Source organism: Lagopus leucura, unplaced genomic scaffold (genome assembly GCF_019238085.1).
Source record: "Lagopus leucura isolate 7727_CA_CO unplaced genomic scaffold, USGS_WTPT01 Super-Scaffold_702, whole genome shotgun sequence".
Taxonomy (NCBI): Eukaryota; Metazoa; Chordata; class Aves; order Galliformes; family Phasianidae; genus Lagopus; species Lagopus leucura.
Window position 1 is genome coordinate 1,477,270 of NW_024962254.1, and position 22,540 is coordinate 1,499,809.

The following is a 22,540-nucleotide window of genomic DNA, read 5'->3' on the forward strand; positions in this document are numbered from 1 at the left end:
TGTTTTTCCTATACCCTTTAAGGAGGCATCTGTGTGGCAAACAAAGACGCATGCATGTTTTGGTTCACTCATCTGTTCTCTCATATCACATGACAGATAAATGCTATGATCAAAAACAGCAGCACTTTCTTCTTCCTTGAGCTGTTAGTTGTATACACATTAGAAAACAGTTCCTGGCCAAGATTTCAAGTACACAGCCTGCCTGTAGGCTTATTCTCCCTACTGGCTGTGCTTTCTCCATTCAAACAAATACAGTTTGTCTGCTTTCAGAAACCACAGCTCACGCTCCTGAGCTCTGACTCCATACATGACCACAACATCTCTGCTGCTAACACCAGATTTTGCAGCAAATCCTTTTATCCAGGATCCCTTTCAGCATGCTTCTTTCCCCTGTGCTTGATAGGACATTATTGTGAACTGCTCTGCCTTGATCGTCCTCCTTCAAACTGTCCTATGCTACAGTGCCTATAAAAACCTCAGTGATGTTTGGATAAGTGATATTCCAACACCATTGCTCACCACACTGGTTAGTATTACCTCATCGGTTCCTTGTGCTCTCCCATCTGGAGCCATCTGTTGTCTCAGGTTCTAGAGAAATGCATGTTCTTCCTCACACCACTTTTTTTTTTCCTCTCCATGTTCCTACAGCACCTGGCACAACAAGGTCTTGGATCCAAAGCTTAGAAGTCTCAACTGCTATAGCAATACAAACAACAAACATAAAACAGTGACTCACTTGGCCAAAATGGTTTAATGCTTAAGGCTGAGCTGGTCAAAAACTTGCTATGGAGCTTCACAGGACATAGAGGCTGGCCTGCAGTGGCAAGCAGGAGCTAGACACACATTTCTCAAGGCACAAATCACTGACATGTAATTTGGTGCGGGACACTGTAGCAGATTACAGACTCCAGCAATACAGACTATTGTGAGTACTCTGAACTGTCCTTATTTCTTACTCGACAGCAGCTCAAACATGATGTCTAGTTATTTATCTTCCAAGGGGCTCGCTGACTGCAGGCCATCTGAAAAAATAAAAAATAAGAACAACTATTGCTCCAAGATGTCAAGTGTGGTCAAACACTTCACAGCCACAGATGGATTTTGCACTGCTAGAATAAAGCCTCTCTGTGCCAGACATTTTGGGGAGGACAAGTGCAGAACAGCTCTCTCAGAACACTGATTCCAGCTTCTTCTCAGCTCTAGCCACCCTGCTGGGACCAATCTTCTCTAGCAAGTACACAGAGTAGCACCTACATGGATAAAAAACATCAGCCCTGAAGCTTCATGGACTATTCACGGCGCTCAACAACAGCAACAATAAGGATGTAAGACTTTACACAAATGCAGGCTGTACAAATCTGACCTCAAATTGTTCTTCAGCTGCATGTCTGCAGTATCATACTGAGCATGTATAAATACATTAGAAAGCAGACACTGGAGCTGGTTCTGCTTCAATGTTATGGTGCCAAGGGCATTTTGTTCTGTATGCATTTGACACCTAGCACAATGGAGCCTCAGTCCAGGGCTGTATCTCCTATGCCAATATCATTTACATTCCCAAACCTCTGCAAGATTTTCTCCAGCATTTAAAAATGGCTTGAAAATATTGGCTCAGACTCCAAAATGTGCCTAGGTAAAAAAACAACAACAACAACAACAACAAAATGAACAACAACCTGTTGAGCCCTTTGCTTTATCCACTACAGGCAGCGCAGTATAATGTCTGGAATGCTAGCTGTCCTTTCATCTGCTGTAACAGTATAGAAGAGAGGTTTTGAAATGATTCCCTTTGCAGCCAACTTGACCCAGAGCTCCAGATCAGAGCTCTCTGGTCAGCAAGTCCGAGCGCATTTATTCAGTTCCCAGATGCTGCTGGGGTTAAAAACAAGAAGGTAGCACAGAGCTGCTTAATTAATCGCTCCCCTTCTGGGACAGTATATTCCCTATCCAGTTTCCTGGGCATGCCTGAGAATTTAAGCAGGAGGCCAAGAGAATACCCACTATATTCCCCAACAAAATACAGGGCGCCATCCTGCAGAAAGCTGAGCTTGCAATCCAGCCAAGAGCTCAGGTATCTTCAAGGTGCAGGCTCACAGGAGTCCCTCTGAAAGCAAAAATCACTGGTTGGGTGCTCTGCTGGAGTTCTGCCCTCCTCTGCACTGAAAGACACCTAGGAGAGTCTGTGTTTGTGATCTCCACCTGTAAAATATCCAGGAAGGGAGAAACTTCTTCCTCCTGCAAGCTTACACATTACTAAAACAATCTACAGTCTTCTCTCCCATGCAAAGAACTTTACAGCATGCAGAATGAAAACTCATTTCATTCAAACTGGTTGATAATTCATTAGTAAAGCACTGATCAAAATCAACGGAGAAGTATAAAGTATCTGTGCCCAAAGCTGCTTGAAATTGTCCTTTTTTAATTAAACTCACACAATGTTTGTGGGCCTGAGCATCTCTGCCTTCCTGGCAATTTTTACACTGCAATTCAAATATAATTAATTGTGCTGATGGTTCCCAAGCCAGAAGTGGATTGAGCTGCTTTTTCTGAGCCAGGACTTCATGCTGTTACTGCAGTAATAAAGACTTATTTGTGCTGTCGAACCAAGGGGATCTAACTCTGAGCAAGGCAATTAATCAAAAAGATGCAATTCCTGCACAGTCAGCTTACAGCCTATGCCAAGGTCACACCACACACTGGTGACACAGCTGGAGACAGAAGCTGGTTGTTGTGACTCAGGGCTAAGCACTAAACCACACCAGCATGCAGCTATTTATTTCTTCAGAGCTCTCATTCTCATCCCAAAATACTACAGGTGCCTGCTTAACCCAAAATACAGCAATGACATACCAGGTCTATGGGCAGGAATTCAGCTGGAAGGTGATTTGTGCCAATTGTTATCTGTGGCCACAGTGAATGACCCTTCAAAACAATGTATTCCACCTCGTATTCTTCCACAGGACCCACCCCTTGATATACATTAAAATCCTGATTGCAAGAAAATCTAGAAGCAATAGGTTGTACTTGAAGGGTAAAACAACACGTAACATCAGCAGAGGAGGAGAGAGAAGAGCAAGGTGATCAGGAGTGCAGCTTTGTCAACTACACTGTCCTTTCCTTTGGAAAGGGAAGAAATCACTAAAGCAAGCTGTTTGATGAGCACAGATTTGCTCTGCTGCCAGGAGCCATCACTTGGCTGCAACGCTTGACCCAAACACAACTGGGATATTCAGGCATGTTGAAATATGTATGTTGAAAGATGCTGTAGCCCGATACAAGAAGCTGTATGCACAAATATGACCATTCAAACCTACCAATCCAATATCTCCAGCTTCTTGTTTTCAGAGGGACTGGAAAAGCTCCTAAAGATGCTGGGAAGGTAGGCACAGGTGCTCAGCAGTTTGAAGAACCTGTGTTTTGGGACAGCGTTTTACGTCTTTGATGTGAGTGGACTATGTTAAAGAGAAACCTAAGAGTTGGACAGAAGTATCTGTTTTTTAACCTCAATGTAAAACTAACATTCCCATGACTGTTGTTCGGTGGTTTGGATTCTGTGCAATCAAAATGTTCATGGTTTTGCTGAAAAGTCAGCGAGAGGAGACATGCATTTTATCTAGAAAAACAAGCAGAAAAAGGAGTTTTAAAGGATTCCTCACAGAATGTGCCACTTCCACCTGCCCGTGAGGAAAAGCTGCATCTTGACAGGGGCTTTTACAGCAGCCTGTGAGGCTCAGTTCTGGGCAGCAGAGCTGAGATGCTGAGTGCTCCGGTTCCAATTCATGCTGTGACAAGATGGGACTGTATTTCCTTCTGTAGGCAGTCAAAAATAAACACACATATTAAAAAAAATTATATTGTCTAAGTTCCCAGACGGGGATTGGGAAGTGCCAGACTTCCACCCCAGCCAGCCAGCAGCAACGCAGCAGTTTCCCTTGCTGTGACTTCCAACGGGCAGAGTCCTACCAGCAGCTTCTCCCCAACCACATCATATTCTCTGGCTTCAGCAGCAAGGCTCCTCTCCAGGCCACCCATCTCTGCTTGACAAAGATCCAGGCACAAATGAATGAATAGCAATGTGATCCATACTCTCCAACTATCTGGTAAAGCACCCCACACTTTCCCTATGAAGCCTCACTGCACACCTAGGCTTCCTATTGTGAGTTTACAGGTGGCAGGAGAACAGGGGAGACACAAAGAGTTATTTGGAGCCATACAACCTCTTCTGCTCGAGGCTCAAAGATCTCATCAGCATGTGCCCTCTGCCCTTTTATGAGTCTCTGTAGTACTTTATTCTCTTTGGATTCTTGTTTTGTTTGAGTTCTGTTATTATGATTTCTAATTTGAGTCAATAAAGCAACCAATTAGCAATGATAACTCGAGATGGGCTGATGAGAGCCACCAAAGCACTTCAGCATTTATTCAAATAATTTTCCATGCCCCAGATAAAAGAGACCTTCCACAAAGAAGTGATACAAAATGTATCATGCATTTAAATAAAGCAAGGTCCAAAGGTCTCTTTCAAAATTTATTCATTCCAGTGACTCCAACTCTAAGCAATAAAAATACATTACCACCATGGGAGAAAAAAAAAAAAAGAAAAAAAGAAAAAAAAAGAAAGCAACTGTGATAAATCCTTTTTCTTCCAGAGTGGAAAAATCACATGTTCTCCATAAACTGCATTCTAATAACTTTAAGAAGGATTTTTTTTTTTGTCAGCTTTTTTTCAAATGGACACTGGCTCTCCCAGCTCCACAAATATGAATGGCAGCCCAAAACCACATCGGTGGGTGCACCATTGCATAAAGAGTAGCATAGTTGGAGCCCCACTTGAAAGTTTGGGTGAGGCTGTTTAAAATTTGCAAGGCCTCGAGATCTACAGTGATAAGTAAATAATTATTTTAAGTATAGTTTTAAAAGGTTATATTCAATGCAACACACTCTAGTTGATTATAAAATATCCATCTCTATATATTCTACCTCGGTGCAATAACTGCAAAAGGAGCAAAAGGAGATGGAGCTGCCTGCCTTAATGCCTAATACTGCAGCCATTTCCTGGGCCATAAAGCCACCCTGGGAAGCAGGAGCTGCTGGAACACAAGGCATATTCAGGCTAGATATTAAGAAAAATCTCTTCTCCAAAAGAGCAGTAATGCACTGGGACAGGCTGTCCAAGGAAGTGGTGGAGTCCCATCCCTGGAGGTGCTCAAGGACCCCCCGTGGATATGTGCCATGAGGGATGTGATTTAGTGGGCATGGAGATGATGGGTTGATGGCTGGACTAGATTATCACAGAATCATAGAATCACCAAGGTGGGAAAAGACCTCAAGATCATCCAGTCCAACTGTACACCAATCACCAGTATTTCCTCACTAAACTATGCCCCTCAGTGCAACATCTATATGCTTCTTGAACACCTCTAGGGATGGTAACTCCACCACCTTCACGGGCAGCCCATTCCAGAAGCTGACCACTCCTTAAGAGAAGAAATTTTTCCTAACATCCAACCTGAATCTTCCCTGACACAACTTGAGGCCATTCCCTCTCGTCCCATTGCTAAATAAGGTCAACAAGAGCAATAAGGCCACCTCTTCCCCAGACCAAACAACCCCCTTCTTCCACTCTGCCCCACACCTGTAATAATGCCTAGGGTTGTCGTGGCCTAAGTGCAGGATCACTTGGTCATGTCAAAGTTCATCCTATTGGTCTCAGTCTAGCAATCCAGTCCGTCCACGTCTCTCTGTAGGGTCTTCCTACCCCCAGGCAGATTGACATGTCCTGCCAACTTGGTGTCATTTCCAAACCTACTGAGGGTGCACTCAATGCCCTCATCCAGGTCAGCAATCAAGACACTGAACAGAACAGGTCAGAATACCAACCCCTGGGGAACACCACTGGTTCATCATTGGTTGCCAACTGGACTTAACTCCATTCACCACCACTCTCTCTGGCCTGCCAGCCAGCTCTTTTATCTGTCCAAGTCATGGGCAGCCAGCTTCTCCAGGAGAATACTGTGGAAGACTTAGAATTAACTTAGAATCATCAAGGTTGGAAAAGACCACTATGTTTATCCCCTTCAAAGCAATCAAGTTTGCCACATCAGCAACTGTGCATCAGGTAAGCTGCAGCACAGAGCACCCGCAGCCTCTTGCTTGCCTCTCTCACAAAGAACAAGTTTATGGAAACCACCATGAATGTGGCTACAATGGGACATGGAGATGGCTGTAATGGCCCTGTCACAACTCACAAAGCCACAGATCCTTCCCTTCATCAGACATGAAGGTTTGGCTTGGCACACTTGAAGCTGTATGAGGCCCTAGACAAGTCTGGACATTTAGATCTGCTGACCTGGATCCTGAAGCATCTACTAGTGCTTTGAACAGGGATGACAAGAAAGGGTAAAGGATTTAGGAGAGACACAGAATAGCTTACCTCTGCTCAGCTAGGAGGACCTGGAGTTTTGGATGATGATACTTTTCACCAGATCAACATAAAACCTGTTCTGACTCCACCTGCACATGTTTTACAGCCGCATGAGAAAGTAAAGAGCACAGTTCAAGACATTGCTGGGACTACACTCAGCCCTACATGTATGGATGGGTATGGTCAGCACATTCCCTTTGCTTCCTCTCCCAAAAATGTGAAGATGTAGAAAAGACCAAGTGGGTATCTATGTAAAGCCCCAACCAGCCAAGCAGCCCCAGGCACTCTACAGAGCTTTTGAACTGGGCTTCCCAGTGATACGAAGTCGTTAACTGCTGCAGTCATGTACCAGGCTGAAGCATGCAGTAATTGATTAAAACCAGACATGTCACAGATGCTTTTTATAGCTCAAGTTAAGTGGCAGCTTAATTAATGGAAGTTAGCGTGCTAATTATAAGAGTCTGTGTTGTGAGTCAGACTCAACTGTTGCACAAGAAATGTCAGAGATTTTTTTAGGGATCCAATATAAATAATTACACTTCTATTTGTTAATTTTTAGCAACAGGAATGCTATACAACTGGACATCATTCTTGCAGCTGCATCTGAAAGTATTTGAAATAGTACAATGTAGAGCAAATATTTGCTTGAGGTCAATGCAATTTTTTCCATAATTATCAAGTCATTTCAGAGTCAAATTTTAAGGCTGCATTTGCCAGACTGCCAGAAGAAAAGCCACTTTTACAGAAGAAGGCCTCACACGCATCTTTGTGCAGCTCTGCAATATCTTCTTGAACATCAATCCAAACAGACAGCTCTCTTCCACCACTGCTTTGAAAAGCAGTGAAATGAAATCTGTGCATTCTTCTGAAACCAACAGGAAATTCACGCTTTTAGCTCTCTGCAAACTCAGGGTAGACACAGCTAACATGGTCTGAATGACAGAGATTTTTTTAGAGTCTCTCTAAAACCAGAAAAGCCAGTTGCAGGATTGCAGATAATATCTGGAATTAGAAGGAAACCAGTAAAATCCACAATCTCTTAGAAACCAAGAGGATGTGTTTAATGAGATGAGAGCAAAATCAATTATGTTTCAACTAAACCAAGTTTGATAATTAGACATTAACAGGCAGATGTCAGTGCAAAAGGCTGAGAATGTAGTTTAGGTAGAAAAATACAAGTGCTAGGGAGAGATGCTGAACTAGAGATGGTTCATTCAGATGGTTCTGTGCATGAGATCAGCAAAGACAGAAATGGGAAAGAAGTCAAGAATAAACTTAGAATGGCAGAACAATTCAAGCTGGCAGGGATTTTGAGAGGTTGCTAGCCCAACCTGCTGCTCAAAGCAGGGTCAGCAAGAAGATTAGAACAGGGTTATCTGGGCTTTCTCCAGCTCTTGTCTTAGAAAATCTCTGAGGATACAAACCGCACAAGCTCCCTCAGTAATCTTCTCTGATGCTTGACTGATCTCTTCATGAACTTTTTCCCCTGTAAATATTCAGAAGTTCTCACTGCTACCTATGCCCATTTTCTCCTGCCTTTCTGTCACTCACCACTGCAAAGATTCTGTGACTGTCTTCTTGACAACCTCTATGCAAGTATTAGCAGGCTCCTAGAAGGTTGCACCTAAGCCTTTTGCTCATTTGTAGGAAAACATGAGATTAATAGGAGATGAGAAGCCTACTGGGGGACTGAAGAGAGGGAAGAAATAGAGCTAGGAGGGCGAGAAAAGAGAAAACTTCTGTGATTTAGGGAAGGGATAGGCTCCAGAGTTATCTAGAAGAGCAGCTCCAGTGAAACTAATGATGCAAAAGGCAGAACAGACAGTGCCTGACATGGAATGAGAGGCCAGGACAACCAGAGCAAAACAATGATGTAAGCTATTAGCAACAAGGCTGAAAAGAGAGGAGCAGGTAGATCTTGTGGGAAGTTCAGATGGGTGAAAGGAGAAATAAATGAGTAAATAAGCCCAGTGAGCTTTACTTCTTGGCAACAGTTGGTTTTGGCTGTCTGCAGCATGACTTTGAATCATCAACTCTCACAGACCCTCCAGCCTAGTTCAAATCCCCAAAAGGCCCTTTACGCTCACAGGAGGGTTGGAGGAAATACCACAAGGACCAGTGACCTCACAGCAAACCAGTGACATTTTAAACCAGATATTGGGGCGCACACAGTCCTACAAACCTCTACCCACAGGGTTTACTGACTCATTTAGGATTTAGAAGGCTACAGAGCTGTATTACTGAATGAAGACTTTTTTTGGAGACCTCAGTCAGCCTCTAGATTTATAGCAGCTGACAGTGATTCAGACACGCTGAGCAGTCAACCTAGATGCCGTCACTGCAAATGAAATGAGAAGTTGTGCCAACTAGGCCATTGGTGTCACGCCGAGAGACAAGACGAACTCCTCTGACCTTGCTTTCAATAACAAGCACACACAGCTTAGTAGATAGTCAATAAATACAGGAACTCCTCTTTTCTTCTTTTTCTTCAGAGAAAAAGATTCAAAACTCCTAAGTCGTAACTGCTCAACTGCTCTACTTCTATCATCAGAAATAGCACACTGTAAAATAGAGCCCAGGTCTCTGGACAACACAGACATCATGTCCTAACAGTGACACCCCACAGACTGCAAATGAACTCTCAGCAAGGACAGCAGAAGGCTTGGATCCAGACACATCTGGTAAGTCTTCCCATACGGCCCCTGCCCAGACTTTTCCAACCACAGCTTGCAGCCTGCTCATGAGCTCTGAAAAGCTAAAAGCAAGCTCCATGCAAACATGACTGTCTGCCCAGTTGACTTTCTGTCCCCTAGAAAACCCCATGGAAAAATTCCTCTCATACCTGTCTTGCACCACCCCTGGTTTGTAATGGATTTGCACAGGATCTGCCTCTGCACTCCCATTTCCCACAGCAAGTCAGAGCAGGAAACAAGCCAAGATCAGATGAGGAAGGTCTGTCTCCCAAATATTTCTACCTCAGTCTCACGAGATTCTCGCAGATTCTCATGGACCAGTTGTTCCTGAAAATGGTATGACTGATGCAAGTCAACACTTACTTAAGCAAAAGGGAATTACTGAAGAATAGTTCATTTTTGGGGCACAAAGAAAAATAAATTCGGTTAAAACACAACTGACAGAAAGGGTAAATTTCATTGGATCAAATCTAAAACACATAATTCTACACTGTTTTGACTGCTTCGTTTACTAAGAGGACCAGTGTATTTCCACTTTTGGGAAAAGGACTGGCGTTTTCATGCTTTGAAAGCATCATGAGAACAAGTTTGTTTGCCAAGCAGATTTCGTTACTACTATGCACTTAAATTATTTGATTGTGTAAGAATCCTATCACAGACTAATATCCAACTTTCTTCACACAAGAAACCAGAAATAAAGATCTTCTCAGTACCTGAAGGGTTTCACAGCTTTAAGATAGCTAATATCCCAATTCCACAGCAAAGCATCACATTTCTGCATCTAGAAGAGCATGATCTATTTTTGAAGGCTAAAGGGATGCAAAGCACTTGAGTTCTAGGCCTCAAAAACCCACTAAATAAAATAAAAATACGAAGAGTGGGTTCACAGAGCAGCTATGCCCCATCACGAATAAAAACCACTTATCTAAATTTAGACAGCACTGAATCCATTTAAATGCCTGTAAGAACAGCATGCTACTGTCAAACAAGAACACAAAGCTGTAATACAATGTACTGCATTCAGAAGAGCATTGATTTTTTTTGCCCATCTTTACAGAGCAAGGTGCACGTGAATGACAGCAATGGAAAAAATAGTTAGCAGACAGGTCCTGCATCTGCCCAATTGAGCCTTCTGCTCAATCCCAGGGCAGGCTGTGTACTATTTAAAGGGAACAGACTGATGTACGAGGGCGAGATTGTATTTCAAGTTAATCATTACAATCCATACTTTTCTTTGCACTTATTTGATTCGTGGAATTACGTCTTTCAATAAAGGTCACAAGGCATGAAAGCCAATTAAGTCTGACACGTACGAGTGGATGTCATCCCATCTTCTTTCAGGGATGCAAAACTCTACAGTTAAACAAACCTCATTATCTTGCCTCAGATAATGTCTGAGATGACGCATCAGCCTTTGGCTGCCAAGTGACCTGTGCTTCTGTCACAACAGCCAGGGCACCACATGAGAGCAAGTCAAAAACATCCTGTCCATTGAGAACCTCTGGCTTGAGTATTTTAGCAGATCCCAGCTGTCTAGGTGGTCTGAGATACAGTCTCACAGACAGAATAAACAAGGCAGAAAACAGATTTCTGAAGAAATTGCTATTTTTATTTGCAGGCAAAACTTTAACAACTTCACTGCAACTATTTACTTACCAGCAGTCAAATGCACTCTGCAACACTGATTAAACAGAAAGCAGCTAAACATTTATGATTTGGTTCTCAACACTGGAATGGCGTGGACAACAATTTACACTGTGACTGTCAGAAATATTCAGAGTCTACACGAAAAGGCAGGCTGTTCAACTTCTAACCATGTTTTCTAAAGCTAGGGTTTTATTCCTCTCGTTTTCAGGAGACTTGCATCTAATTAGTTACCTAAAGGTAACTAATCACTTCAGAAAGAGCTCTGTATCCCCTGTAAGTGCACGTCAAACCCCCTCAGCAACTGAGAAAAAGACACAGACCTACGTGACCTGTGATAGGCTTTACCAGCAATTCAGCTGGCTGACAGCAACTTGGCTGAAGCACCACATCTGAGGATAACCCACATTTTAAGTGTTCAGAGAACTTTGCTTTCTGACTCCTTCAGCTTGACAAACTATTTTAATTTACTTGGAGAATTTGGTGTAGATGAGCATAACATTCCCTCATCAAAGGCAAATGTGGCTCTGACAGATTATGACACTTTCACCCCTTGCAGTCTCAGTGAAACATTAATATCGAAAGCTTAGGGATTTATTTTTTTTTAAAGTCAGTATTAACTATTCAACTGTGATCACTTTGGTGGCCAGACTGAACATAGCATTAAGTGTGAAAGCCATGAAACATGAGAATTGAAAACTGGCAGGGGGAAGAAACACAACAGAAAGACTGTAGACACAAATGTAGTTTGGAATGAAAAGAAAAAAAGAAGAAAGTAATGCGATTGCTCAAGTTAAAAAGAATTTCTGAGACACAGTAAATGTGAAGAACAACAAACAGACATTTAAGATATTACAACTGTTGATAACAAACCTCTTGTCATTCCTATAAGGATGCATCCAGTATTCCCAATCCACACCAGATACGTAGCAACAAAATCTAGTTCACAGACCAGAATCAAAAGTTCAGCTTTCACCTACATACATTGACCTTTCACATCATCATCCAGGCACTGCTGCTCATTTTCTTTCTGGAGCACGTTGCAGATGGCTAATGGGTAACAATGGGGCACAACTGCCAAATGAAAGGATATCACAGATCAAACCAAAAACGTGTAGCTTTGCTCACCCTGCCATCGCTTCCAAATGGAGCTGGCCAGAAACTGTAAGGAAGGTGGGCACATTAAAGAAGTGGTTCTTCTCCACAGATTCTTTTGCCTCCTGTGATGTCTGCAAATAAAAAATCCACAGTTAGTCTATCAGTGTTTGAATAAAGATCACAGCACCCCGTTTCTTTTTTTTTTTTCCTCCTAACAACTTACATCACAGTCCACCCAAACACCTCTGAGAAGGAACCCAACAGTCGTAGATGATGTTACTCATTTTGCTCAGACAACTAACAGGCTCTATAAGCAATTCAAACAAAAGACAGGAAAACAAAAATAACCCACATGATAAAGTACTCTTGGAGACTTCTCTTTGTAGGGCTTTGAAGCACCTGAAGTGGCTGCATAGTAAAAAGTCAAACTCTAAGCTGGAAACAACACAGCTCCCCACTTTCACTTTCAGTGATTTATGAAGATGTGGGTTGGAGGTATCACAACTAACAGAACAAGTGAACTGTTGCACATTCCACCTGTATCACCAAGAAAGTTTAGACATGTCAACACAGAGGAAAAACAAACAGTTCTTTCAGATATTTCTCAGAATGACAGGGATTGTAAATTAGATGCAGAACAATTAGTTTTATCAGTTCAGCTGCAGAGAAGCAACTCCCTGACGTGACACAGCTTCACAGGGTTTGACCATCAGCCCAAAACTTCACCAACTAAAAGAATTCATGAGTCTTCCCTTGTCACTCTTGCCTTCGTATGTTGGATATATACATCAGGAGCTCTGAATTTTACTAAAAGTAAACAACTATGTAACATATGTATTTAAGTATGGGTGCGTTGAAACAGAAATGGTACTGCAGAAAAGGAGATGATAAAGCAAAGTAAAGTAAAATAAAGTGACAAGAAGGACACCTGCACCGTTTAAAAAGCAAGTCAGAGAATACAGGCGGTGGAAGATCAGATTCTCTAGGATCGCCTCTGGGTTTTAGCTCCAAGGCAGAGTAAAACATATCGTAGCTAAAGGCTCTGCCCATCCAGGAACTTGGGAGAAGGTGGAGAAATGATGTACCATGTTTATAGGAAATAAAAACACACCATGAAAAGTGTACAAACTGGATCATCTGTTGAGCAGCTCCCCTACAAAGACAGGCTGAGGGAGATGGGCTTGTCCAGCCTGGAGAAGAGAAGGCTGCAGGGTGACCTCATTGCAGCCTTTCAGTACCTAAAGGGAGCCTACAAACAGGAGCAGAGTCAGCTCTTTACAATGGTAGATAATAGAAGACAAGGGAAAATGGCTTTAATTTGAAGGAGGGAAGATTTAGGCTGGATGTCAGGGGGAAGTTCTTTACAGAGAGAGTGGTGAGGTGCTGGAACAGCTGCCCAGAGAGGCTGTGGATGCCCCGTCCCCGGAAATGTTCAAGGTAGGTTGGATGGGGCTCTGATCTAGGATTAAATGTGTAGGTTGGTGGCCCTGCCTGTGGCAGGGGGTTGGAGCTTGAAGATCTTTGAGCTCCCTTCCAAGCCATTCTGTGATTCCATGAGGGACAATTTGCTCAGCAACATTCAAAAGAGTGACAGCAGTGTATCGACCTTGTCTCTAAACAGAAAACTCTATTTTTCATTCTTTCCTACCAAGAAGAATAATGAATGGGAAGAATCTCTACCATTACAACGGTCAATAGCATTTCTTTCAAAATTCAATTTCAAGCCTATTGAAAAAGCAGATGAGTATTTTCCATGCTGGTACACTCTTTTAATAACGGTTACAATCAGTGCTATTTCTTGTTCATAGACAAGTGATTTTTTTCCTCACTAGTAAAACAAAAACCAACAGCAAAAGAAAAGCAATGGAATATCCTCTGAAGGCTTCATTGTTTTTCAGTCTTCAGAAAAGAACTACAACAACCTGGATTTGGAAACATCACAGCACAGACATTGTATAGGCACTGAAGAACGTTTCATTTCAGCTTTTGCCCATTAGTTCTGGTCTCCAGATATTTAAGTATAAAAAACTACATGTAATGGAAAATTTAGCAAGTTCAGCAATTATGAAAGAAGCCTGAAATAAATTCCATTCAAGTGAGGCATATTTTCAGGTTTTAATTTCCAGGTATGAAAGAGAAACTGAAAGACCTTTGCAATGATACCTTCATAAATCATTTAAAAATTATGCTTCACTATTTTCCTGAACACCAAGCAGGCCCAAAGACAGCAATGAGCCCTTGGAGCAAAGAAAGATGCAGGAGTACTCATGATAGATGATAATGCAGTGAGTCCAGCAAAGGTGATGAAGGAACTGGAGCATCTTTCAGATGAGGAGAGACAGAGAGCTGTGACTGCTCACCTTGGAGAACAGGAAGCTCAGGGGAAGCGCATCATTGTCCACAAATACCAGAAGGGAGAGTGCAAAGAAGACAGTGCCAGGTCCTCTTGCAAGTGGTGCCCAACCACAAGAAAAGAGAAGATAAAAACACCGTGCCATTCAATCTGAAGAAGTTTTATTTTTTTTCAAACAGTGGTATGGACTAAGGAAGCTCTGGCTGCAGAGATGTTCAGAATTCAAGTGGACTCAGCCCCAGACAGCTTGTTCCACCTGGCTCTGCCTGAGCAGCAGTTGGATTATGTCTAAAGGTAACAATTCTGTCATTTATTCTTTATTTATTTATTTTTTAAACAAAAAAACAGTAAGATAAATGAGATCACAGCAGCCATCTTCTGTATCTCAACATCATCCCTAAGCTTTAGAGGAGTCAGTGGTTCAGGAAAATGAAAGAAACTCTGAAGATAATTTGAGGCTTTGTTGATCTATGTTCACTTCAAAACGAGTACTTTCTTCTGAGATAAATTTGAAATACTTTTTTTCAAAGAGTAGATCCTAGAATTTTAAGCTAAGTGCTACCAGCTCAACAAAGCGCACTACTGCCTCTAGCCACCCTGCTCCTCAGCTTGCTTTGTCATGGGGAGGTTGCTCAGCTCAGGCTTGTCTGCCAGCCTTTGATATTCTACAACATGCCATTTTTCTCAATGAGTTGGAAGATGTTGCTTTTTTGTTCTTAAAAAGCTTCGCTGCTCATCACAAAGATTAAAAAGAAAAAAAAGAGACTGTCAAAGGCCTCAGATCATAGAGCAGTTTTATCTCTTTACATCATCAAGCTAAAGAAAAGAGCAAGCCTGCCTTGATACACAAAGATCAATGGAAGTAAGACAATTTGTTGCTGCAACCCCAGGACGGCTTCCTTTGTTTCATAGGTTTTGTAGTTCTAAAAAAGAAAACAAGGATGCAGAAGCAGGCCCCTATTGTTTTCTTCAAATAAATCCAGTGTATTTATTCAAAAACAATATGGATATTAATAAACATTCAAGCATCCACATACCACAGTCCCAGAGCCATGCCCGTGGAACCAGAGAGAAGAGCCATGTACCACCCCAGCTCATCCTACTGGAAGTTTAGTTCAGTAACATTCCTTATCCCACCAGTGAAAAATCCCACCTAATCCTGTAGGATGCAACTTCTAAACAATGAGAAAAAGACAGACTAGAAGCAGGAAAAGAACAGAAGAAATCAGCCATGAAATCTCAATACTTCCCCCAAAGCCACAAACAGGATACAGCTGCCTCCAGGAGCTGGGCCCTGGTTTATTTTTGATGACTTTGTGTCATTTTTCATTCTTCATATCAGATGTAATTACAGTGAGGCAGAGGGAAAACAGACACAACAGCAAGTGACTGAAGGAAAACTGAGACACTACAGCTAAACTAGATCTATACAAACCAGCCTGGTACATCCTTCATGTCCTGAGATGTAAGTGTGCACTGCAAGAAGCTGCTAGGCTATTTCCAACAAAAGTTGGAGAGTGAATATGGCAACTTAAATACAATTTTAGTCCCCCTTCCCAAGTGTTCACTTTCCCCCACTTTGAAGCACAATCTTGACGAACGGGTGCTGTGAATTTGGAAAAAAAAAAATAAAAAAAAATCACCAAATCAATCCACTTGCTATCTGGAGAAGATGACTCCCTTCTCCTTTGGAAAAGGGCAGAAGGGACACCTTCAGCAAGGAGGTGTCCTGTAATTAACTACTTCCCATTTCACACATGCAAATATTGACAAAGCCACCAGAAGTGGTTCCTCCACTCTATACATACAAGAACAGGCTAAGGCCAACGTTCTGAAGCATTTATGGCCCAGATTTATGCTCAGCCTGCTTCCGTATAATAAATAACCCCATTCACAGTGTCATCTCTTTGCAGATACAGAGCAAGGTTGTTTTTTCACGTTCATGATGAGAAAAATGAAGCTACAACCTTGTGCTTTTATTTCAATTAGATGGCTTTATTTCCCACTTCCACTCAAAAAAAAAAATAAAACAATACAAAACCAAACCTACCTGTTACAAGTCAGGGAGGGGAAATAATGTGTTTGCTTTAAAGTTCTCTCCATTTCCTAATCAAAAACTCCTCTACTTACAGTGAAGAGAGAGGGAGGGGGAATTTGTATGAAACATCTTGGTGTTTCAGAGTAAATGCACTATAAACATGCTAGGATTTGACATCAACATCAAAGGCTTTTTATTTTCATTCTAAGTACGAGAACAACTGGATTTAGTACCTGTTTTGTTCTCCTTCTCAAATGCCTAACAATTTAATTTAAAATTATTCACTTTGATGTCAGTCTTGTATTAACTTCTACTTGAGGCAATTTGCTTTAGGAGAGTATAAACCGTTTGATTCTTCTACTCTACATAAGCATGAAGGGATAGGAGATGACTTTTAAAGCTCATAGAAATCACTGCTCTAGCTCTAGAGCAGGCCCACAACAGCATACTGCTGAAGCTTCACAGTAACACAACTTCAATCCAGCCTACCCTCTGTGATGCCCTATTACAAACATGTGTGGGTTTTCCTCTTTAGATAAACCGCAGAATTTTTAACTTCAAGGAAGTCCTTCTTTCAATTCCAGCCCTAATTCTGCTATGGCCCAGTGGGAGTCCAGCATCAGCTATTTCTACTGCAAGAAACATCTCACACAAACTGCACTGGAATTACAGACAGTGAAGAGCCAGGTAAAGAAAAACATAAACCAGGAGAGCCAGGGAAGATGACAGCAAGCTCTCCCTCAGCTCAGTTCCAGCTTATGCTGAGCCCTGCTGAGCAGCTCTCTTGAAGTCCCAAGCTCCCAGGTACTGGCTGCCTCCCAGACTGTGACACATCTCTGAAGGGGAAACACCTGACGGATGCTAATCCTGTTGCATTTAACTGTGCTTCTCTTCCCAGCAGATCCCAGCCTTTCTTGGTGCTGACAGGGTTATTTTTCAGAAGTACTGAAAATATGGTAGGAGTAAATTTCAGTAGCAGACACACATTTCTGGTTCCACAGGACACACAGCCATGAACTTCACTCTTCAAGGATCCAGAGTTACTTCCTCTCTATGAGCAAGTGGTAAGAAAAACCAAACACTATACTCTCTCTGGATACATTTTGGAGAAGAACAATACTTGGATGGTTCTCAAGTTTTGGAGTAAAATAAATATTCCTTCATTTAATGAATTAGTCTGATCAGTCAAGCACTGATGACAAATGCAATGAGGTATGTGTGTGGGAAGAGATAAATCTGATACAGAGAACATATTACCTCCACTGAAGCCACTATGTAGACTGCACCTCTTCTCAGTAGAACATTGCTCCAGAAAAGAATAAGTCTGCAGGCAACACCAGACACAGGTGAGATACACTTCAAAGAGCTGTGGATGCCAATTGAACTGTCATGCTAAGTGACTGCAAAGCTCTTTTAACAGGCTGAGTGGCAAGGAATATGGCTGCCCAGGGTTTTATCGGAGCACTCCATGTCAGGAAAGCTCTTGCAGAGGGGAGAGGAGACTGCAACTTCCCCACAGCAGCTGAGGACAGTCAAACAAGGCAACTTTCCAGAGAGCAAAGTCAAAAAGACAGAAAGAGACCCAGAATGTACAGAGTCTTCAACATTGCAGACAGAGTGGGAGGCTGCTGAAAATAGCAGGGAACAGACACGCAGCTGGGTCACAAAGACAAAAGGCAGGCAGATTTCCTAGGGAGCAGCCCCAGAAGTAGACTGGGTCAAGTTTATTGCGATATACAAAGCTTTTAAAGGATTTTGACTTCAGTAGAAAAGAAAAAAAAAGACAAGGAAAGGATCTCCCCTAAGGTTCTCAAAGAAATTATTCTGTGATTAAATTAAAAATAAAAAGGGCTGTCTCACCTTGTTAATCCTAACTCTCCCCAATTGGAGGATTACCTTGTCCTACTTTGCATTTCACTAAAACACACCTCTCAATATTCAAAGCTCTTCTGGACTTCTCAGTAAGTTTCCTTCAAGGAAGATGGCACAGCCAAGAGGCTTCTTGCCTTCAGGGTTCCAAAGACAGATGACACTACCGAAGGTGCAGAAATCTGCAGGTTGGTGTTGCTGATGTTCTCTATGCAGGTTAAGATTTGCCTAGCTGTTTTCAAACTTCCAGCAGTTTCTCCTCAATTTGTTTTCTTTGAGCTGCAGAAAAAAACCCTCAAATACAAATGATTTCTCTGAAGTTCTTACCATTTTCTGACTTATTTTTTAAGATTTCCTGTTTACCACTCTCTTTTCAATTTTACAGTATTTCATTTTAAAAATATTTTCTTGAATTGACTTGCCCAGTAGAGGTGAAAGGGATTCCCCCTCACTTAAATCCTAGTATGAGAACATCCCAACCAAAACTACGTAGACTAATCAGTTCACTCAAAACCAAACAAAGATGATGAGGAAGCCAAATATATAAACAAACATGAATCTTGCAGGATTAAGAGGTCTAGGAATCAAAGATCATGTGCCTTCAAAAAGCTTTTCCTTTCTAACTCACAATAATGCTTTCCCATCTCTCCAAGTCTCATGTGAAAATTGACTCTTCCTTTCTTCACTTTCCACCATCTCTAAAGAACACAGCAGTCTGAACAGTGGTCAGACATTAGTTAGAGGATTAAAACTACTGTGGTCTTAAAGGCTACTCAAAGCTTTCAGCTTATTTCAACCAAAGCAGCATAACTAAACTGGTGATACTACCCATCTGCTCAATGGAATTAATTAAAAAGAAGTGCAAAAAAGCCAGCCTTGTTTGCTTGCAGACTGTCAGCACAGGTACATTTTACTACTACTAATTCAGGAGCAATAGGACATCAATTTATGTTCTATTCACAACTGGAGGACTGGTCTTATAATCTTATGTCCATGATTTACTTGTCCATCTCCCAAGGAAGGATTCATGCCCCCAAGATTTCCACTGCCAAGGAACAGTCTTGCTGTTCCTGCAGAGCGCAGCAGTCACAGCAGTACAGCCAGTTGTCTTGGACCTCTGCTAGCCAAGACCAACTTTGAGCAGAGCTCTGCAGAAAGGAAACCAAGCCCTAACTAAATTAGGCTAAATGATAAAACAGTGCTCAAAGAAGAAATAAATCAGGGAAAACTTCTCTGAAGGCTCTTCTTTGTGGGGCAGACCACTCAATGGTATATTACTCAGTACTTACTCCATTCCTTTCAAGCCCAGTTTCCCCAGGACTGGTACTATTTCACACCTGAGCAATCATGCTAGAGAGAGATAAGCAGTTTTTATCTTGAACTGTTAAGATCCAGTTGATACAAGTTTCAGATTCATATTTTACCACCTCAACCTACATTTGCATGAGTGCTTCTGCTACTACCAGCCACCTACGCTCCAGTCCTGCTTTCAAGTGGATACAATTTGTACCAAAGACGTAATATACTGTACAGCTGCACACTGTATAATGTTCTCATCATTAAGTGTCACTTGTTTTCACATCTTAATTTGCATGCAACAGCCTGGAGGAAACCTCTGGTAGCGTTAAGGGATCTCAATTAAACAGTAACAACTTAGTTTAGCTAATCAACTCTATTGTCACAGCAAACAAAAAGCTGAGGCACACATATGGAAGGGAATCACTAGTAGCACAGGTTAGGCAGTGACATCCTGGAGAATGAGTAGATGGAGGCTGTTTGCCATGAGGCTGTGCAGAGTGGAAGACGTGATCCTGCAGCAAGCAACTGCTACCTCAACAGTTTTACTTCTGCTTACAGATGATTCACCAGCAAGGCTGGAGTCAATGAGCATAAGTGGCAATGGATGTAATTGTTTGAGATAGAAAAGTACATTTCAAATATAGAAGTATAAAAAGCAGATGGAACCTCCTGTGATTCATGAACGCGGGGGGATTAGGAATCATGAGGAATCTGTAGTGTTTATAGCTGTATACAAGTTTCACAGGCACTTTTGACCCAAGATGTCAAGTACTTAAGAAAATGACAGATTGTGGCAGAAGCCTGGTGGACAAACAGAGAGACTTAGCAATATCAGGAGACAAGGCAATTTCAGTAGGAAGAATTCCAATACGCAATAAGAGTAATTTGTAGCGAGGAATATATGTGTGAAAAGCAGTTTGGGATATTGCTGACATTCTTTTAAGGAGTAATCTCACGGTTGCAGAGAAGAATCAAGGTGAATTACATTCCTAATTTCAGAGCTAACAAATATTTTTGTATATCGGGCTGTCCTGAACGTTCCATTACATCTCTATCATGTCTTCCTGCTCACTAATCTATCTCAGGGCACCAAGGATAAAGTAACTCCTCAGTACAAAAAGTACTGATTAACGCACTAAGCAGGACTTTAAAAGTAATCCAACTGTTTAATTCTGACCCAGTTATTTGTTGAAGGACTGCTATATTAAAAAAAAATAATAATAATCACAGGAGAATATAGAGTAAAGGTATTATGCAAACACTCCACCTAACCTTCAATGATCCCAAAATTGCTCTGGAAGTAAAATAAATAAATAGATCAAGAAACTCTACCCATTCCAACTTACCCCAATTTGAAAGAGTTCCCCAGCACCTTCACAGTCGTTTGATGTAATTATGGGAGTATGAATATGCACATAGCCATTATCCTGGAACAGACAGAACATGCAAAGTTAACTAGCTGAAGATATCAAGTATCAACTTCAAAGATGATCTCAACCAGAACAAATCATGACTCAGCTATCAGACCCCAACCAGGACAGTATGTGCAGCCTTTTAGGCAACTTCTGCCTCTCATGGACAAAAACAAGAGGACTACAAATCCAAGCATGCTACTTGTGCTTTACACCCATATTTCCTAAAGATTTATGCAACTACTACATGATTTGCAACTGCTCATCTCCACAACACTCCCTCTAAATTGGAAAGACATGGATCTGATGGATGGACCACTTACTGGATAAGGAAAGGGTGGATGGCCACAAAGAGCTGTGGTCAATGGCTCGATTCCCAGATAGAGATCAGTGATAAGTGGCATTCCCAGGGGTCATTACTGGGACCCAGAGCTGTTTAACATCTTTGTCACTGGGACTGATTGCACCCTCAGAAAGTTTGCACCTCAGACACCAAGCTGAGCGTTGCAGTCAACACGTTGGAGGAAGAGATGCTATCCAAAGAGACCCAGACAGGCTTAGAAGGTGGGTCTGTCTGAACCCTGAAATTGAAAAAGGCCAAATGCAAGGTCCTGCACTTTGGTTGAGGCAAGTCCAAGCACAAATACAACCTGGGCAGAGAACGTATTGAGAGCAATCCTGTGAAGAAGGACTTAGGGGTGCTGGCTGATGAGAAGTTCAAAATGAGCTGTCAAAGCGTGATCGTGGCTCAGAAAGCCAACTGTGTCCTTGTCTGCATCAAGATCAGGGTGGCAGCAAGTCAAGCAAGGCGACTGTCTCCCTCTACCTTACTCCTGTGAGGCCACACCTGCAGTACTGCATACAGCTCTAGGGCCTCCAATACAAGGACTTGTTTTCTCTTGCATCACTGTAATGCCCAGTAAAAGGGAACCCTTCTAAAAATGAGGGTGTGCCAGCATTACCACGATACAGGCAATGATGAAGCATAACCCATTATCTTACTTACACAAAACACTAAAAACCACCAAACAAATAAAGAGTGCTCATAAAAGCTAAGAATCACAGATTTTGCCAGGGTAATACAATTCAGTTCACACCACAAGTTCTGACTCTTATCATCAACTAGTTAAATGACTAGGAAAACAGGAATAGGACTTAATGTTCAAACTGAGAATCAAACTAAAATGAATTATGAGTTCTTCGGTCCTATGGACATGCAGTGTATTTTGTAGAAGTAATCTAACACAACCAAGAGAGAGCAAAGTCCCCACAGTCAGCTCCAAGCTACCTTGGTTACAGGTGCAAAGACCTTAGCTTGCCCAGGTGATCCTCACAGAGATCCACTTACTGGTTTTCAAACATCTTTCTGTGCACAACTATTTACTTTGCCTGGGAAGGAACTTTTAGCCTATCAATACAAAGTGCAGCTCTCTCCTGTATCCCCATGCATATTCTGGAGACCTGCTGGTCATGGGTCCTCTCACTGCCCCTTAAGACTTCAGAATACACCCCCCTCCCCCTTTTTTTTTCTTCTTTTTCTTTTTTACAGCAACTGTTTATACCACATGAGAGATGATACATGTTTCAAACTCCTTTCCAAAGCACCTAAGGGAACTTCTGCGTGACCTGCAAAGGTCAGAAAACCTCCCTACAGCCCTGCAGAGCAAAAAGGCTGTGGCTATACTTCCCAGCAATCATACAACCTGACAACAT

The 22,540-nt window shown here is 42.0% G+C and overlaps 1 protein-coding gene across 2 annotated transcripts in view; it reads right to left on the minus strand.

The window, feature by feature from the left end:
• The window catches only part of NARS2 (asparaginyl-tRNA synthetase 2, mitochondrial), a 51,377-nt gene that overhangs the window by 21,887 nt on the left and 6,950 nt on the right, over positions 1-22,540 (minus strand). For both annotated transcript variants that reach the window (XM_042862543.1, XM_042862544.1), the window contains exons 5-6: positions 20,762-20,842; positions 11,887-11,987 (exon numbers count right to left, since the gene is read on the minus strand). In XM_042862543.1, coding sequence (XP_042718477.1) covers positions 11,887-11,987; positions 20,762-20,842 — 182 coding nt within the window. The remainder of the gene's footprint in view (positions 1-11,886; positions 11,988-20,761; positions 20,843-22,540) is intronic.